The 18698-nt window shown below is 43.8% G+C and overlaps 1 protein-coding gene and 1 pseudogene across 1 annotated transcript in view; one reads left to right on the forward strand and one right to left on the reverse strand.

Moving 5' to 3' along the window:
* Positions 1-6946: 6946 nt before the first annotated feature.
* Positions 6947-10086, reverse strand: LOC146980630 (uncharacterized; annotated as a pseudogene).
* Positions 10087-14648: 4562 nt separating this feature from the next.
* Positions 14649-18698, forward strand: part of LOC146980631 (uncharacterized) — a 128358-nt gene continuing 124308 nt past the window's right edge. Inside the window, exons 1-2 of the mRNA XM_085787983.1 lie at positions 14649-14820; positions 17664-17869. Of these exons, the coding sequence (XP_085644109.1) occupies positions 14690-14820; positions 17664-17869 (337 nt within the window). The 5' untranslated portion in view covers positions 14649-14689. The remainder of the gene's footprint in view (positions 14821-17663; positions 17870-18698) is intronic.

Raw genomic sequence — 18698 nt, forward strand, 5'->3', positions numbered from 1 at the left:
ACGCACTCTGACACGAACATTCCGTGCAATACACACCCATTATAATCTCATAATTTCTCCAAAAATGATCATGGTCATTGATCATGGATTGATCAAAAACTATATGACCTATCAAAACGTGGAGTAATACGCCAATACACAAGACTTGTGTCTACTGTTTAAAGTTTAAATGAAGTCTCTAGGTGAAAGTATGCCTGAGCAGTAGACGTTTGTTAAACTCCAATGACTGGTCTTTTTCGCTCTTTTTTTCCCGCCCGTCCCATTGATTTTAATGCAAAAATTCTGCGCAGTTTTTCGCGAGGGAGGAGGGGAGAGGAGAGGAGAGGAGAGGAGAGGAGGGGAGAGGAGAGGAGGAGAGGAGAGGAGGGGAGGGGAGAGGAGAGGAGGAGAGGAGAGGAGAGGAGAGGAGAGGAGAGGAGGGGAGGGGAGAGGAGAGGAGAGGAGAGGAGAGGAGAGGAGAGGAGAGGAGAGGAGGGGAGAGGAGAGGAGGAGAGGAGGGGAAAGGAGAGGAGGGGAGGGGAGGGGAGGGGAGGGGAGGGGAGAGGAGAGGAGAGGAGGGGAGGGGAGAGGAGAGGAGGAGAGGAGAGGAGGGGAAAGGAGAGGAGAGGAGAGGAGAGGAGAGGAGAGGAGGGGAGAGGAGAGGGCTCTGTGCAGGGCCGTCCCTGACCAAAATGGGGCCCTAAGCGAAAAAATTTTGTCGGGCCCTCCTATAATCGATTACTAATGCAAACTACAACCACTAATACTGGCAGTTTAGCAGTTATATACTTATACTAATATTAATTTAAAAAAAACAATTGCTATCACTATCTATTATTACTATTATTGTCATTATTATCATCATTATTATTATTATTATTATTATATAGGCTACAACTACAATCCTAATAAAACATACTAATTCAGCACCAAAGAGACTGATATTTCAAAATGTAGCTACATTCAAATTCAGTTCCTTCTGTCAACCAAAGTATCAAATACACTCATTTCTATCAATATGTATCTCTAATATCTCCTCCAAAGCTGCCTGTCATAGATTAAATTCACCAACAGATCCTTGTGTGGAGATAAAATAGATTATAAAGTTTAGCCGAAAATATGACCAACAACTGATAAATTTACCACTGCCTTTCAACAGAGGTGAATGCATATAGACAAAGGTGTTAACAAGACATTTAATAAATGGTAAGGGCCGCTGGAAAATAACTTTCATCTCCAGACCACAGTCCACATGGAGGCTAGCAGCATCTCTCCTCCTACCTGCAGCAGCAGCTGTGCTGAGCATGGAGGTTTAGTGCTTGCTTATGCCACAAAGTTTTACATTTTTACTAGTGCTGGCTTTAACACCATTAGCAGCGTTAACGGACATTAACCCAGCCCAGCACTAACTTCAACAAATGCCCACCTTCGAGAGAAGCACGAGTTTCCTCTTGTTTTGGTTTTTTCCCCTCTTGCTCGCGCCTGACTCGTTCTTTTCGAAGCTATGATCACGTCTTCACCTGCAGCTGCTTGACAAGTGCCTGCAGCATCTGACCAGTGATTGGTCAGATCGACGCGTGACGGCGCGTGCGGTGTCAGATTACAAAAAAAAAGGGTCTCTTCTCCCTCTTCTCCTGCCTCGCGCTGACAGCTGATCTAGTAGCGCGCACGACGGCTGTGCATATGCGCATCCTTTGTGCAAAACGGGGCCCCTATTGGATCGCGGGGCCCTACGCACTGTGCGTGATCTGCGTGTAGGCAGGGGCGGCCCTGGCTCTGTGTGACCAGATGTGTCCCCAGCAGTCTAAGCCTATTGATAGCTTTCAGTGACGTCACTTCCCAGGGACCTGGCGGTCAAAAGCAACATTCCAAAATGGCAGCGCAACGGACTTTCTATGGACAAACAACCGAGTAATGACTTAAATCATCTGCCAGCAGCCGAGAAAGAAAGATATAAAAACAACTTTGAAGTTTTGGGCACTTGTGACCCATATTCAACACCAGCTGCTGTATACGAGCTGTTTAAGATGACCAGTTCCCTGCCGAAGCTCGAGTTGGGCGATGTTTACGTTTACCTGGTGGAGAATCCATCATCCTCCACCGCTTGCAACCAATACCTCCGGTGTTATGGCTCAACTGGTTTCTGATTAAAAGCCCCATTTTGTAGTTTTTTGATCTTAAAATAATGTTTCTGAACTCATTGAAGTGGTAGAAATGTACCTATAACTTTCCTGTACGGGAACACCGTCCTGGTACCGCAGCTCCGCTGAGCTCCACAGTCTGAGCTCCAGCCCACTGAGCCCAGGCTCCCTGCTCCTCTCACCCACAAACCAGAGCCCTTAGCTGGGCTGCACGGTGACCAGCTTCCCCCCCCTTTACCCCCCGGAGCTTTGCTACGCACCGCTACCGACGGCAACGATGACGGCGGTCCGATAGCAGCAGGACCGGCGGCGGCAGCGACACGGTAACGGGGGTCGGGACCGACCGTGGCGTGGCGAGGACGATGACCGGTATTGTTTAGCGTATTTTCAGAGTTTTTTCCATTAGTTCATAACTTTAACATGACAGGCTTTGTCATAGTGTGCAGTGCAGTGTTGTGCAGAGTGAGAGTAGTGTGGCGCTGACTGTCCGTATGGAGGAATAAGCTCACTCACAGACGCATATTGGCTGCAGTAACATGTGAACTGTGGCTTGATTTGTGAATTTGTGACAAATCTGCGGACGGAAGTGCAGCACAGCTGTTGTTCGGTACGGTAACCAGTTAAATCAGACAACAGTTGGGCCATAACACCGGTATTTTTGAAGCAGCGGGGAGCAGTGTGTGTTTTTCTGCCTTGTCCTAAGCCGCGGACAGCGGGGAAGTGGATTGTTTTGACCGCCAGGAGGGCGTTCCATACGGGCCGTGACGTCACATGAAAGCTATCAATAGCAGTGTAGCTATAAAATGGTTCAGAGCTACCTGAACCAGCCCTAACTAAAAGCCCTGTCATAAAGGAAGGTCTTAAGTCTAGACTTAAATGTAGTTAGAGTGTCTGCCTCTTTGACCCATGGAGAGAGCTGGTTCCACAGTATAGAAGACCGGTAACTGAATGCTCTACCTCCCAGTCGGTTTTTAGAGATACTGGGAGTCACTAACAGACCTGCGTTCTGGGAGCGGAGTGCTCTGGTAGGACAGTAAGGAATGATTAGTTCTTTCAGATAGGATGGAGCTTTATCATTAAGAGCCTTATAAGTCAGCAGAAAGATTTTGAAGTCTTTTCTAAATCCTACAGGAAGCCAGTGGAGAGAAGCTAAAATGGGCTAAGATGTGTTCTCTCTAGTCCAACGCAGAAGGTTTGGTTGAAATCGGGCCGGTGGTTTTGGAGAAAATGACCAAAAACCACACAGGCCACTTTGAAAAAGGAGGCCACTCCGCGGGTTACTTTTTTTTTTTTTGACCAAAAATTAAAATTTCTCCAAACTCGGATATATCATCAGGGGGTCCGAGGGGAGTCCAACGCAGAAGGTTTGGTTGAAATCGGGCCGGTGGTTTTGGAGAAAATGACCAAAAACCACACAGGCCATTTTGAAAAAGGAGGCCACTCCGCGGGTTACTTTTTTTTTTTGACCAAACTTTTTTTTTTTTGACCAAAAATTAAAATTTCTCCAAACTCGGATATATCATCTGGGGGTCCGAGGGAAGTCCAACGCAGAATGTTTGGTTGAAATCAGGCCGGTGGTTTTGGAGAAAATGACCAAAAACCACACAGGCCATTTTGAAAAAGGAGGCCACTCCGCGGGTTACTTTTTTTTTTTTTGACCAAAAATTAAAATTTCTCCAAACTTGGATATATCATCTGGGGGTCCGAGGGGAGTCCAACGCAGAAGGTTTGGTTGAAATCAGGCCGGTGGTTTTGGAGAAAATGACCAAAAACCACACAGGCCATTTTGAAAAAGGAGGCCACTCCGCGGGTTACTTTTTTTTTTTGACCAAAAATTTAAATTTCTCCAAACTCGGATATATCATCTGGGGGTCCGAGGGGAGTCCAACGCAGAAGGTTTGGTTGAAATCGGGCTGGTGGTTTTGGAGAAAATGACCAAAAACCACACAGGCCATTTTGAAAAAGGAGGCCACTCCGCGGGTTACTTTTTTTTTTTTGACCAAACGTTTTTTTTTTTGACCAAAAATTAAAATTTCTCCAAACTTGGATATATCATCTGGGGGTCCGAGGGGAGTCCAACGCAGAAGGTTTGGTTGAAATCGGGCCGGTGGTTTTGGATAAAATGACCAAAAACCACACAGGCCATTTTGAAAAAGGAGGCCACTCCGCGAGTTACTTTTTTTTTTTTGACCAAACATTTTTTTTTTTTGACCAAAAATTAAAATTTCTCCAACCTCGGATATATCATCTGGGGGTCCGAGGGGAGTCCAACGCAGAAGGTTTGGTTGAAATCGGGCCGGTGGTTTTGGATAAAATGACCAAAAACCACACAGGCCATTTTGAAAAAGGAGGCCACTCCGCGAGTTACTTTTTTTTTTTTGACCAAACATTTTTTTTTTTTGACCAAAAATTAAAATTTCTCCAACCTCGGATATATCATCTGGGGGTCCGAGGGGAGTCCAACGCAGAAGGTTTGGTTGAAATCGGGCAGGTGGTTTTGGAGAAAATGACCAAAAACCACACAGGCCATTTTGAAAAAAATAGGCCACTCCGTGGGTTACTTTTTTTTTTTTTTTACCAAACTTTTTTTTTTTCTGACCAAAAATTAAAATTTCTCCAAACTCGGATATATCATCTGGGGGTCCGAGGGGAGTCCAACCGGAGGATTTGGTTGAAATCGGACCGGTGGTTTTGGAGAAAATGACCAAAAACCACACAGGCCATTTTGAAAAAGGAGGCCACTCCGCGGGTTACTTTTTTTTTTTGACCAAAAATTAAAATTTCTCCAAACTCGGATATATCATCTGGGGGTCCGAGGGGAGTCCAACCGGAGGATTTGGTTGAGATCGGGCCGGTGGTTTTGGAGAAAATGACCAAAAACCACACAGGCCATTTTGAAAAAGGAGGCCACTCCGCGGGTTACTTTTTTTTTTTGACCAAAAATTAAAATTTCTCCAAACTCGGATATATCATCTGGGGGTCCGAGGGGAGTCCAACGCAGAAGGTTTGGTTGAAATCGGGCCGGTGGTTTTGGAGAAAATGACCAAAAACCACACAGGCCATTTTGAAAAAGGAGACCACTCCGCGGGTTACTTTTTTTTTTTTTGACCAAAAATTAAAATTTCTCCAAACTCGGATATATCATCAGGGGGTCCGAAGGGAGTCCAACGCAGAAGGTATGGTTGAAATAGGGCCGGTGGTTTTGGAGAAAATGACCAAAAACCACACAGGCCATTTTGAAAAAAAGGGCCACTCCGCGGGTTAAAGTTTTTTCTTAATGTAGTGTTATTTCATAGCTGTAGGGATCAGTGCCCGGTGCGATGGCCCGTGGCCCTAATAAACCAAAGGAAAAAAATAAACTATCACTAGAAGATTATCCTCCACAACAGCAATGCGTATGCAGTCCAGTGTTCCAGGGATGGAGAAAATGTAGCCTGCGGAAATTAAGTGTAAGGGGAATTGTGTGAAAGGGCTGAGTGTGAGGGTGTTTCAGATGCTGAGCCTACCACACCAGAGAGTGTAGCAGGACCTGTCCAGTGACCACGGGGTATCTGGGGTTCACTTCACTCTGGTTCCAGGGTGCCATTGCGAAGGGCCGCCATGCCGAACATTTACTTTAATATGTCGGAATGCCGGCCCTTAATTATTTATGGAAAAGGGGTGCCTTTCTGAACCTGAAAAAAGTCCGCCATTTAAAGGTTTAACACACTGGGTGTACACATTGCAGTGAATGCTTTCGTAGCACAGTGGTGAGAGCATCCGCCTCTAGCGCGGGAAATCAGTGTTTGACACCCGGAGGAGCTGCATATTAGCAGAGACTTTCTTGGCCGCTACACCTGATCTTTTTACTAAACTAAACCAACTCCTGTCTACATTGCCTAAACCCAACCAAAGCACAGAGCAAGGACATGTATTTTTCAGCAGGAGCACCGCGGCTGCATCAGACTCGCACCTGGGTGAAACTTTGGAGGGGGGGGGGGCTGTCCCCGCGGCGCGATCGTGTCAAGCCGGGCAGGAAGTCAAACCACGAGAGAATCCGGTCAATTTTCAAAATAAAACACATTAGGAAGGAAGGAAGGAAGGAATTTTTGGAATGGGGGTCGCCCCCCCCCCACACTCTACATCAAGTGGGTGGCTCGCCATTGTGTCACTTCACAGGAAGGTCCAAACAAAAAATAAAAAACCAAAAGAACAGAAAAACAAAAACACCTGACCTGTCAACAGACAGGGTCAGAGAAATGTCATCAGTGCTACGTCACTGCATAGTTTACGTTTGGGAACGTAAGCGACTGCATAGTTAGGTTTGCACATTCCGGTACGTCGCACAGCAAACGCAGCAGTTAACGGTTGCGTAATCATGACAAATTAAAAATGCTGCCATGTTATAGAACTTAATAAAAGAAAAGAAAATGTAATGCAGACTGATCAGCTCATTGTGAAACATAATTTATTGATGTGAATGTGGTGATTTCTGTACAGAGCCCCAGGCAGCGCTGCTCTGCTGTCCAATACACACATGAAGCTTCACTTTTCATTCAAACAAACTAATGTGACTGCTACAATTGTTAGATTTCATCAATGAGACCAACATTTATCTCCTATAAAGAATTTAACCAGCCGGCGGTAAACCTCTTAAAACCTGCGGGTTAGGGTTAGGTTTGGGGACGTCATCTGGTGGTTTGGGAAACACTGACATTTTTCAACATTTTTTAAAAACATTTTATTGACCAAACAACAAATCAATTAATCATTTACATATCAACAGGCTAATCGAGGATGAAAATAATCGTTAGTTGCTCAGGTGTAGGACCGTCCCGTCCCGTCCTCTAGCTGCTGTGGAGCTGCTGGTGTTTCTCCAGGTTGTTGGACTGGCGGAAGGCCTTTCCACACTGCCCACACACATATGGTTTTTCTCTGGTGTGGACACGTTGGTGGGCCGTTAATTTTCCTACGGTAGTGAACGCCTTCCCACACTGCCCACACACGTACGGCCTCTCTCCGGTGTGGATGCGCTGGTGGGCTGCTAACCTACTGGAGTCAGCGAACGCCTTCCCACACACTTACGGCTTCTCTCTGGTGTGGACGCGCCGATGGATCGTTAACGCTCCGGATTGAGTGAACGCCTTCCCACACTGCTCACAGCTGTATGGTTTCTCTCCGGTGTGGATGCGCCGGTGGACCGTTAAATTTGAGGAGCAAGCGTAGGCCTTTCCGCACTGTTCGCAGCTGTACGGCTTCTCTCCAGTGTGGATGCGCCGATGGATCGTTAACTGCCCGGAGCTCTTGAACCCCTTCCCACACTGCTCGCAGCTGAACGGCTTCTCTCCAGTGTGGACACGCCGATGGGCCGTTAAATGTCCGGAGACAACAAAGCCCTTCCCACACTGCTCGCAGCTGTACGGCTTCTCTCCGGTGTGGTAGCGCTGATGGATCGTTAACTCTTTGGAGGTAGCGAACGCCTTCCCACACTGCTCACAGCTGTACGGCCTCTCTCCGGTGTGGATGCGCTGGTGGACTGCTAAATGTCCGGAGGTAACAAACCCCTTCCCACACTGCTCGCAGCTGAACGGCTTCTCTCCGGTGTGGACGCGCTGATGGATCGTTAACTCTTTGGAGGTAGCGAACGCCTTCCCACACTGCTCGCAGCTGTACGGCTTCTCTCCGGTGTGGACACGCCGATGGATCGTTAACACTCCGGATTGAGTGAACGCCTTCCCACACTGCTCGCAGCTGTAGAGCTTTTCGCCGGTGTGGATGCGCCGATGGATCGTTAACGCTCCGGGTTGAGTGAACCCCTTCCCACACTGCTCACAGCTGTATGGTTTCTCTCCAGTGTGGATGCGCCGGTGGGTCATTAAATTTGAGGAGCTAGCGAACCCCTTTCCGCACTGCTCGCAGCTGTATGGCTTCTCTCCGGTGTGGACGCGCCGGTGGACTGCTAAATGTCTGGAGGTAGCGAACGCCTTCCCACACTGCTCACAGCTGTACGGCTTCTCTCCGGTGTGGATCCGCTGGTGAATTTTCAGGGTGTTCGCCCTTGTGAAGGCGGCGCCACACTGCTCACAGCTGTACGGCTTCTCTCCGGTGTGGATCCGCTGGTGAATTTTCAGTCCTGACAAGTCGGTGCACGATGTGCCGCACTGCTCGCACCTGTACGCCGTCTGTCCACATTGGCGCTGCCGGCGGTGAGCGTTCAGATGAACTGAGGTCCTGAACGCGTTCCCACACCCGTTACAGCTGTGTGGTTTCACCTTGGTGTGGTCCTGTTTCTATGGCAACAGACAGGGAGAGAGAGAATGAATCAATGATGGATGATGGATGGACATTTGTTTTCCTTCATTCAAGGTGCACAGAAAAGAAAAATGAATTTGATTCCACTATGGCCAGTGATATTGGATCCGTCATCCATCAATCAAACGTCTGAGACACACAGACACCGAGCTTGGTCTCACCCCAAACACTGAATATCCCGCCCGCTTGATAATGATGAGATGGGCATGAGGGAGGGGGATGGAGGATGAGAATGGCGAATGATTGGCCAGTGTTAGAGGCTACGCAATTATATTTTTCATTTTCACAGTGGACTGTTGCAGTTACATTCAGCAGTTGCTGCAAGTTTACAGTTGGAAAATGTAATTAAATGTAATTGATTGATTAATGTGGTAATTTATGTACGTAGGCTACAGACCACCAAGGCAGCCCCTTTCTTCTGTCTAATACAGCTTCACATTTCGTTCAAACAATGCGGCGGCCACAATTGTTAGACTTCATCAATGAGACCAGCATTTATCTCCCAAAAAGCCGGCCGGCGGTAACCCTCTAAAAAACCTGCGGGGAAATTTAATTAGCCGCAGATAATCCCACCGTGCTGATATACGGTACAACAGCACGACCTCCAGTGTGATATTGCTTTTATACAACAGTGCTACGAGCGCATTTTAGAACAGTAACAAACTACAAGAGATTATGATTTGTTTGTTTATTCATTTATTTGGCTCCGCCAACAGAAATAGTTCTGCAACTGGAAGGGAGACGAGGCTGTTGCCAGGCAACACATAAACATTACATACAACTAGCTAGCTACTAGCTACAAGCTTTTCCACCGAGCTGCTTCCAGTGCTGGTTCTGAGCCCGTGTCTGATTAGCACCGCAGCAACAGGACCAGCGTGAAGACACAGAGACGTTATCGATACCGTATTACATCTGTTTATCTGCTATGTAATCGATATAAACACAGTTGAAGCTAAGTAGCTGAGCTACGTGGCTAACAACAGCTAACGCTAATATCAAAACACATCGCCGTCAAAACGTAGTTGCCCCCGCGGCGATTTTTTTCCAGCCGGGTTTAGTAGAGATTTATCTCCAATTAGACGGACCAGGTCAGGTCCAGGTTTTAATGTTCAGGTCCGTTTCTAACTGTAGCAGCAGCAGAGAGGTGGGGCAGCTCCTGTATGGGGAGCCTGGCTCTGACTTAGCTCCTGTCCAGCTGAACAGCGGAGTGATAACGTCCGTAAAAAGTCGCAGTGCTACGTCTCTTGTCCAATCAAATTGCTCGGCTGGGACCGGTCGGAACTAACTGTTGTATAAAATGTAATAAAGTGATGTAACAGCGCTACAGCAGGAACTAAAGTAGGCAGGTTAGGTTTTAGACTTTTTAGTGAACCACAAAAAGTAGAGTTAGCAGCTAACAGCTGTTAGCTTCATCTCTTGACTCGCTCCCACTGAAAACAGAAACACAGACCTGTGGACGTGGACCGGACGGACCGGAGGGCTCCTTGTCCTGGTGGACCGCGTGCTGCTCCTCCCCCGTAGTCCCAGTCTGGTCCTGGTTCTCCTCCTTTACTATGTTGTAGTCCTGGTGCTGGTTCTCCTCCTTAATTCCGGTCGTGTTCTGATCCAGGTCGCTAATTTCCCGGTCCAGGTTCTCCTCCTTCATCCTGGTCCTGGTCAGACGGGACCTCCTCATGGTGCCTTTCCACTGGCTCAGTACGGTACAGCACGGCTCTACTCGGTTTTATCCTCTTCTCCTCCTCCAGCCCCTCCCACCTGCTACCTGCTACTTCTTTGGTAACGCCCCAGCCCTAAACGTGACGTCAGCCGACTGCCTTCCCCTGATTTGCCAGAGCGTCGTCACTGGAAGACGAGTGAGTCTGGAGCTGAGGAGAGGGCCATCTGTTCTCCTTTGTATTCTCGCGAGCATGGTGTGTTTTTTCGGTCAGGACTCAATGTCCACATTGACTTTTTTTAAAAAAAAATTTTGTGCTTTATTGTAAGCATAACATAATTATCTTAACACATAACATAGCATTATGCATTATACAGAGAGACAGAGGTGGACAAAGCAGACAGGGGGATAATGTAAAAGGAAACAAAAATGACAATAACAATACAAATAATGACATTACAAATAAAAATTAAATAAATAAATAAATACAAATAAACATTGCCAGATTTGGAAGAATCCATTTACCTAGTAAAAAGTTCTTAAAGAGGGGCTATGTTAAATCTTTCAAAAATACAGTTCGTTTTAATAGCTTTTTTATTTTTAATGTCTTTTATTGTAGTTGCATATTGGAGAATTTCTTGTGTGAAATGATCCAGGCTGGGTTTTGATTCTGTCCATTTTTTTTGTGGATATGAAATTTGGCCGTAAGTACTACCAGTTGTATAAAGAATGTTGTGTCTTTGTCCAGCTTGTTGTTTTTTACAAATCACTGAATGGTTTAGGTCCAGAATACATGAATGACATGTTAGTAGAGTATAAACCCAGTAGAGCTCTGAGATCTACTGACTCAGGTCAGATAGTGGAGCTCAGAGTTCAGACCAGACATGGTGAAGCAGCATTTAGCTGTTATGCTGCAACAACTGGAACAAACTACCAGCAGACCTGAGATCAGCCCCAACTGTCAGCACTTTTAAATCCAGGTTAAAAACATTTCTCTTTTCATGTGCTTATAGCTGAGAACTTAAAACTTTATCTATTTTATTTTATTTTACTTTTATTTGCTCTTGCTTTTAACTCTGTTTTCAGTGTTTTGTTTGTTTTTATTCTGTCGTATGCTTCTTTTTTTTAATGTTTTGTCTTCATATAAAGCACATTGAGTTGCCTTGGTATGAAATGCACTATATAAATAAAGATGCCTTGCCTTGCCTTGGTTGGTTAACTTTGTCCACTTGTCCACAGGTATTGTCACCTCTGCATCACTTGCATCAGTGTCATCTAACATCATGTCCACATCACATTATCCATTTTGGATGATAACACTCACGTCCAGCACACTGTATCAAGGATCTGTCCTTCTGAAATGGAAAAAATAAATGTGAAACAAATGTTTACCTATGTATAAATCCTACACATGCTTATTAGCTTGTAGATTACCTGCAGGAAAAGTTGGGGTGGTAGGGGAATTTAGTAAAATATAAAGTGTTTACACATTCATACATTTCACCAGTCACACAACACTGTCTGGCTAACCTATTACTGTGATTAGCATCCTAAAAGGTAGGTATGCATGCGCCCCCAACTTACCACCACACCCTACACTCTGAACATTCACACCTGCTCCAGAACATTACCCCCTCCAAGCATCCCCCATTACTGCTTTGACTATGAATGGATTAGAAAATGAGCATGAACTGCTCAGCTTTCTGTGATGAGAGGAAACTTCTCACAGAATTGAAGACAGGCCTAGGTAGAAATGAAGTAGTAAATTAAAATGATAAGCCATGGCAATATATTTAATTCCCATATAAATAACAAATACAATATCATAAAATAAAACAATATTTGTAACAAAACATAAGGACAAGGGCTAGAATGTGTAGAACATGTGTAATTTAAAGTAGGCTACTCGATTCCAGAAGAAAAAATACAGTTGTGCAAAGTTGGTCTCTTGGGTGATGTTCCCATTTATTGTAACAATAAAGGTTACTAGAAAATTTCCTCTGGGGAAATTTTGAAAGGCCCACGGGGCTACTGCCGGTTTTGCCATCTCTGTCAACATGGGAATCAAACCCACAATCTTAACCCTCTATGGTACCATGTTGCCCTCAGGCAACATACCACTTTTTGGCCTGTCACATCTCCACAATTCATCCCATTTAATGCTGTAATACTTTAAAAAAGAGAGGAGACCTTAGAGAACCAATAACAATGCTTTAATTTATCACATGACTTTCAAGAAGCCATACTGAAACCCTTTTTTGCAGACTTTTTCGAAGGAAACAGGTTTGCCACTTTGCTCCACTAAAACGGTCTGAAAACATACAGTAACTTCCTGGCCCCTTTTCATCTGGAAAAAAATATATTTACACTAATAGATGCCATTATACCATTATAGAAAATTGCAGTGTTGCCTTGAGGCGACAGTGGACCATTATGGAATCAATATTGCATTATGAGACTATGGTAGTGTGTGTGTTCAGGTGTAAATATAATGTTCAAAAACATATAATTCACCATAATTTTGTTTTTTATCCTTAATAAATGTGATTTTGGATGCAGTAAAGTAAACATCAGGCTGTTATGATGATGATGATGAAGATGAGAGTGAGAATTTGGATGAGGATGAAGCCAGTGAAGGGTAAAGTCTACAGAGACTGGTGTTTCTAATACAGTAGATGATGAACCGTAATAGTACAATGTTGCCTACAGTCAACAAATCCCCAAAACTTCCAAAAATAAATAATTTTTAAAAATTTCTTTAGATTATGTTTATTTAGTCTATTTTGAGACATAAAAACGCTCCAAACATTTTTTCCCCCACTGGCATCATGATGCAGCTACCATAGAGGGTTAAGGTCAAGACAGAGCTGATCAGACAGACACATGATCATCTTTCTATAAGCACTGATATTGTCATTTAAGTGGTTGTGCAGTTCATTATGTGTTGAAAGGTAGCCTACTGAATGCATTAAGAATAGTGTTAGAAAGGGTTTAACAAAAAAAAAGAAAAGAAAACTAGACACCCCTATAAATATGTTTTTATTTAATTTTATTGTGGCAGCAAATGGTATTTCAGTGCTCATTTCATTGTACTGTTGTTTTTGGTGTTAGCGCGATACTTTCTTATGTCAGTAGAGGGCGCCTTGCGCCTGAAGGGAACACAAAACCCCTTAGAGGAAGATCCTGCAGAATAAATCCTGCAGTCCTGCTAAACAGAAGCCCATGTCTTTCTGCCTCTTTGTGTTTACATACAGCTAGTCTGTCTGTCTGTCTGTCTGTCTGTCTGTCTGTCTGTCTGTCTGTCTGTCTATCTATCTATCTATCTATCTATCTATCTATCTATCTATCTATCTATCTATCTATCTATCTATCTATCTATCTATCTATCTATCTATCTATCTATCTATCTATCTCCTATCTCCTATCTATCTACCGACTATCTATTAGTGTATAGGAGGTTAATAATATAATATAATAACGTTATCTTTTATTTATTCATTTATTTTTAAAGATAATACATCATCAAATTAATAACGTTATTGAATCATTTCTACTGTATCTGGTGACTTCACTCCACAGTCACAGACCATAAACAGTGTTTCTTTTTTTCAATTTCTTTTTTTATTATTATTTCCTCGCAACCACTTTTACAATATTAATTCAGCATCCATTTGAACAATTCATTTTACAAGTGGTATTAGTAGACAATCGAAAACCAAAATTTTAGAATATTTAAGAAGAAGACAAAAGAGAAAAAAGAAATCAAAAACAACAGCAACCATAAAAAATAAAAAGACACACCAAACAAACAAAGAAAAAAGACAAAACAAGACTAAGACAAAACAAAAACAATATATCAAAAATAATAGTATCAGTCATGGGTTCCCTCAATCAATTCATCAGCACGTACATATCTTTATCAATCACTTCTGAGTATAGCCTATAATCCCGCTCAGTAGCCTACCAAAAAACAACCAAAGAAGAAAAGATCTTTAAATTATCAATCAATTTGTTCTCCCACTACCTCCATTAATGGTTGCCATCTCTCTGTAAACACTTCCTTCTGTAATCTCAACATATATGTAGGGGGTCCTGTTTAAGACATCTTAATGTGCTGCTATTAGTACTATTTGTAGGATATACATCCTTTTTCTACTGAGAATAACATCTGGTTTCATCCCAAGAATCGCTGTCAAAGGGTCTCTAGCCAGTTCGACTTCTAATGTTTTGTTCGCAGTAGCAAAAATGGATTTCCAAAATAAATAAACAGTGTTTCACTGTGTTTATATGAAGCTGGGGGAAAGTTGAGATTACATAAAGCGTGCCACGTGTGATTTTAAATAAGTAGTCTAATACATAATATCAATAAACTGGTTTAAACAACTTGAACCTGAACTACACACACTGACACACAGTCATGTGATTTTCTGTAAATCCAGAGAAGAAAGAGGAACAGAACAGACAGAGAAGTGAAAGCGTTGAGTGAATTCACAGTCAGACGCCACGAGACACGCCACGAGACGGGTGAGTGTCAACACAAAACATCATGTTGTTATTATTATAGTTATTATTGAAGAGTGTGTGTGTGTGTGTGTGTGTTCCTGGTTTCCCTCTCAGACTGAAGATGAGTGTTAACGTGGAGGAAGAGGAGGACGGACCAGAGTCTCCAGGATCCATCTGTTTGTCGAGTGACAAGGCCAAAGGAAATCCTCCAACTCTCAGTCCTGGACCTGGACAAGAACCTTCAGACTCACAGTAAGAGCTGTGCGTGTGTGTGTGTGTGTGTGTGTGTGTGTGTGTTGATGAAAGAGGATTGATCTCTAGTGAAATGCTGCCATCAAAGTTCACATCAGTGTAACAGCGTTCAGAGTTCACACACACACACACACACACACACACACACACACTGCACAGGCTAAGTTAAGAGAATGCTTTCAGCCACTGAGGCATTTCAATAGGAAACATAATCTACGTGCTCTTACTTTACCATGACAGATGAAGTTGAAGTTGAATTTTGAATTTTAGATGGGGGAGGTGGGGTAAGTTGAGCATAGGGGCAAGTTGAGCCACTCCTTGTTCCTAGGGAACCATAAGAAAAACTGAGCATGTAACCAAATATTGAGGAAGGCATCATTTTATTTAATAAAACTCGTTGGAACGTAATATATTTATAATCCCCATGCACTTTATATGTATGTTTTTGTTTTAATTATACTGCACTCAACTGCAGCCCAACTTTTTCCTGGTAGAAAAAGAAAAAACAAGATGTGTGACGGAAAAAGAATCCCAGTTTCAGTCTTAATTTTTTTTTTTTTTACCAGGTTTTCTACATGTGGTTTAAAAGAAAGCCGATCATCGATTACAGTAAAATGCTGAGATACTTGTAACATGTCAGAAGTTCAATCTCACACCCGACAAAATGCTGGGAGGAGACGCAGGTACTTCGCTGCCATTGGAAAATATCATCAGTTTAGTTTTGGCAATGTTTAATTAGTTTTATACATGAGTATCTATGAACCACATTATGAGGTAGTAAACCTGCATGAAAGTTCACCATTTTAGCTGTGGGGACTAATAAAGTCAATATGGTAGCTCGGGGGGAAGTTGAGCCACCTGCCCCATACACTTAAAGGCCCTCATTTATCAAACTTGCGTACACCAAAAAAATGGGTGTACACCAAATTCACCGCAAGGATCGGCATTTATCAATCTGAGCATGAGCGTATCTCACGCCAGCTCTGACTAGGTGTACGCACATTTGGAACCAGCGTAGAACATGCAGGAACGAGTGCTGCTGTGTCAAAATGATTATTAAACCATAGTCTAATAACGCAGCGATGTGGACCACATGTTGTTGTTGTTTATATTGATACAAAGATCAAAAGTAGCCCCCCTAAAAAAAAGAAACGATAAAACCAAGTCCGTGTTGAAAATTTAACTCGACTTTTATTTTGAGCAACTGAGATGAATTAAAAACCACGACGTGACAGATGCTCGTTAATCAGCTGTGTAAACAGAAACAGTCAATGACAGACAGACCTGTTATTGTAGATCACACACACAAACTTCCAACATCTGCAGCACCAGAGCATGACCGGACGGCTCCTCAGTCTCTCTCTCTGCCAGACACCGGAGCCCCCGGGGGCGGGGGGGAGAGCTCCGCTGCCTGTCCAGGTCCAGCTGATCTCCGCGGCTGAGTCTTTTTTTTTTTTTCCCCGTCACCGGGACCTGTCAGCGGGAGATCGAGCCGGTGTTTCACATCCCTCCATCAGCCGAACCATGCCAGCGGTACTGATGGTCATAAAGTCGCGTTCGCAGCAGTAATATGCATATGATTTCTCCTCAGTCACTTGTGTTTAGTAAACTGCAGGAGCATTTCATGAGATCGCTGGTTTTCCTGACGTGGTCGGTGACACGTGCGTCTGCAGCCTCCATCCACCGGGATGACGCTTATCAATCACAAAATCTATCAATCTATCAATGTCCAGATATTTAATGTTGCCGCCCTCTCCCTGTTCAACGCAGTAATGTCGGTAAAGTCCCTCTTCTTGCCCGTCTTCCGTGTCTCCATGTCGTAAAAAGGGGCAGGGTGACGCCTCTAAAGCAGGAATATATCGGGGCGTGACATTTAAATGACGCTGGTTTTCAGCCGCCGTATTTATCACCACCACGCCGGTTCTACGCCGAAATCAGCAGCGTACACACTTTTAGTAAATCACACGTGACACTTTGCGTACACTGATATTTACACCAGAATCTACACCAGATCCTGCGCAAGTTTGATAAATGAGGGAAAATGAGTGTATTTTGGCTGTAAATGTCCTAATTATTAAATCAAGATTCTGGATGTTTATGATTTACAGTTTAGTTTAGTTTAGTTTATTAGTTTATTAAGGGACAATGTGCAATTACATTAATCATTTAAAGAAAAAAAAATGAAAAGATGGTTGCACCAGATTTAGCTCCCAGCTAATTTCCATCTGTAGTCCCTACACATAACATAAAAGTAATAAAATACACAGAATACAAGCTATTATACAAAGATGAGGCATAAACAGATACAGATTGACAATGGACAACATTTAGACAACAACATGTATGAGGTAGGCAAAGTGCAAAGTGCTTATAGCAGCGATGTTGACCGTCATACACTATGTGTGGTGGACAAAGTGCAAAAGTACTCATAGCAGCATGATTATTCACAGTATTGATAGTAATAAATAAAGTGGTAATAAGTAAAACATGAAAGTGGCAACAGTGGCAGATGTAATACCAACGATGGTAGTTCTCGGTTACAAAAAATAAAAAGTTACCAACTATGGTAATGTGACAGGTATATCTATGGATAACAGTAAGTGTGTTCCTCCTCTATATTATCAACACAGTTCTGTTTACGTTCATTCTGTTTGTTTATGCACAACATCCTGAAATAAATGCAGATATATTAGTTAGCATTGTCTTGATGTAGTGATCCTGGTAGATGCAGATGTTGACCCAATGGATCCAGAAGTCACTGTAGACTTCCCACAATGCATCTGTGACCAGAGAACTGATCAGTGATCAGTGTGATGTGAATAAAAATATGTTTGTGTTTGCAGAGGTCAGAACCAGAGACTGAGAGCAGAGTCTCCAGGATCCTGGAGACTGTCCATGAAGAGTGACCAGTCCAAAGGATGGCCTCTAGACTTCAGACCAGAACCTGGACCTGGACCTGAACCAGGACCTGGACCCACCTGCTGGTCCATGAAGAGTGACCTGTCCAGAGATGAAGCTCCAAACTTCAGTCCTGGACCTGGACCTGGACCTGGACCTGGACCTGGACCTGGACCTGGACCTGGACCTGGACCTGGACCTGGACCTGGACCTGGACCTGGACCCACCTGCTGGTCCGTGAAGAGTGACCTGTCCAGAGATGAAGCTCCAAACTTCAGTCCTGGACCTGAACCAGGACCTGGACCCACCTGCTGGTCCGTGAAGAGTGACCTGTCCAGAGATGAAGCTCCAAACTTCAGTCCTGGACCTGGACCTGGACCTGGACCTGGACCTGGACCTGGACCTGGACCTGGACCTGGACCTGGACCTGGACCTGGACCTGGACCTGGACCTGGACCTTCAGATTCACAGTAAGACGGTTTCTGCTGTAAACTGAGCTGAAGATGGTTCAGTCATTAGACCAGTTGTATCTACCCTGGCTAAATGACTGACGCTTCGTACTGATGTCCACAACCATTTTATTCTCTCCAAAAGTTACGGAACACCGTGAAAACTGCAACAAAACAAAACACATTCACATACATTATTTCCACAGATCAGTTTCCTATACATGGGCACACACATTTCAACATTCTGAATAATTACCGTGTACGCCTGCTAAGCCAGTGATAGACAGTCCTTTCGTCTCTTTTCTTCTTTCCCTCTTTCTCTCCCTCTTGCCTGCTTCTCACTCACAACTTCTGGCTCACGTATTACATGACTCTGACAGGAAGTAACCTTTTAACAATTTTAACTTAATATTCTAATAATGTCTAATAGCAGAACTATTCATTTAACTGCAGAACGTTTCATTATGAATTTATATAAACATAATAAAGAAAACAACTAGAAATCAAATGTGACAGTATCACTGTAACTTT

The sequence above is a fragment of the Trachurus japonicus genome, chromosome 9, assembly GCF_045865225.1.
Source record: "Trachurus japonicus isolate A0001 chromosome 9, Traja_1.0".
Taxonomy (NCBI): Eukaryota; Metazoa; Chordata; class Actinopteri; order Carangiformes; family Carangidae; genus Trachurus; species Trachurus japonicus.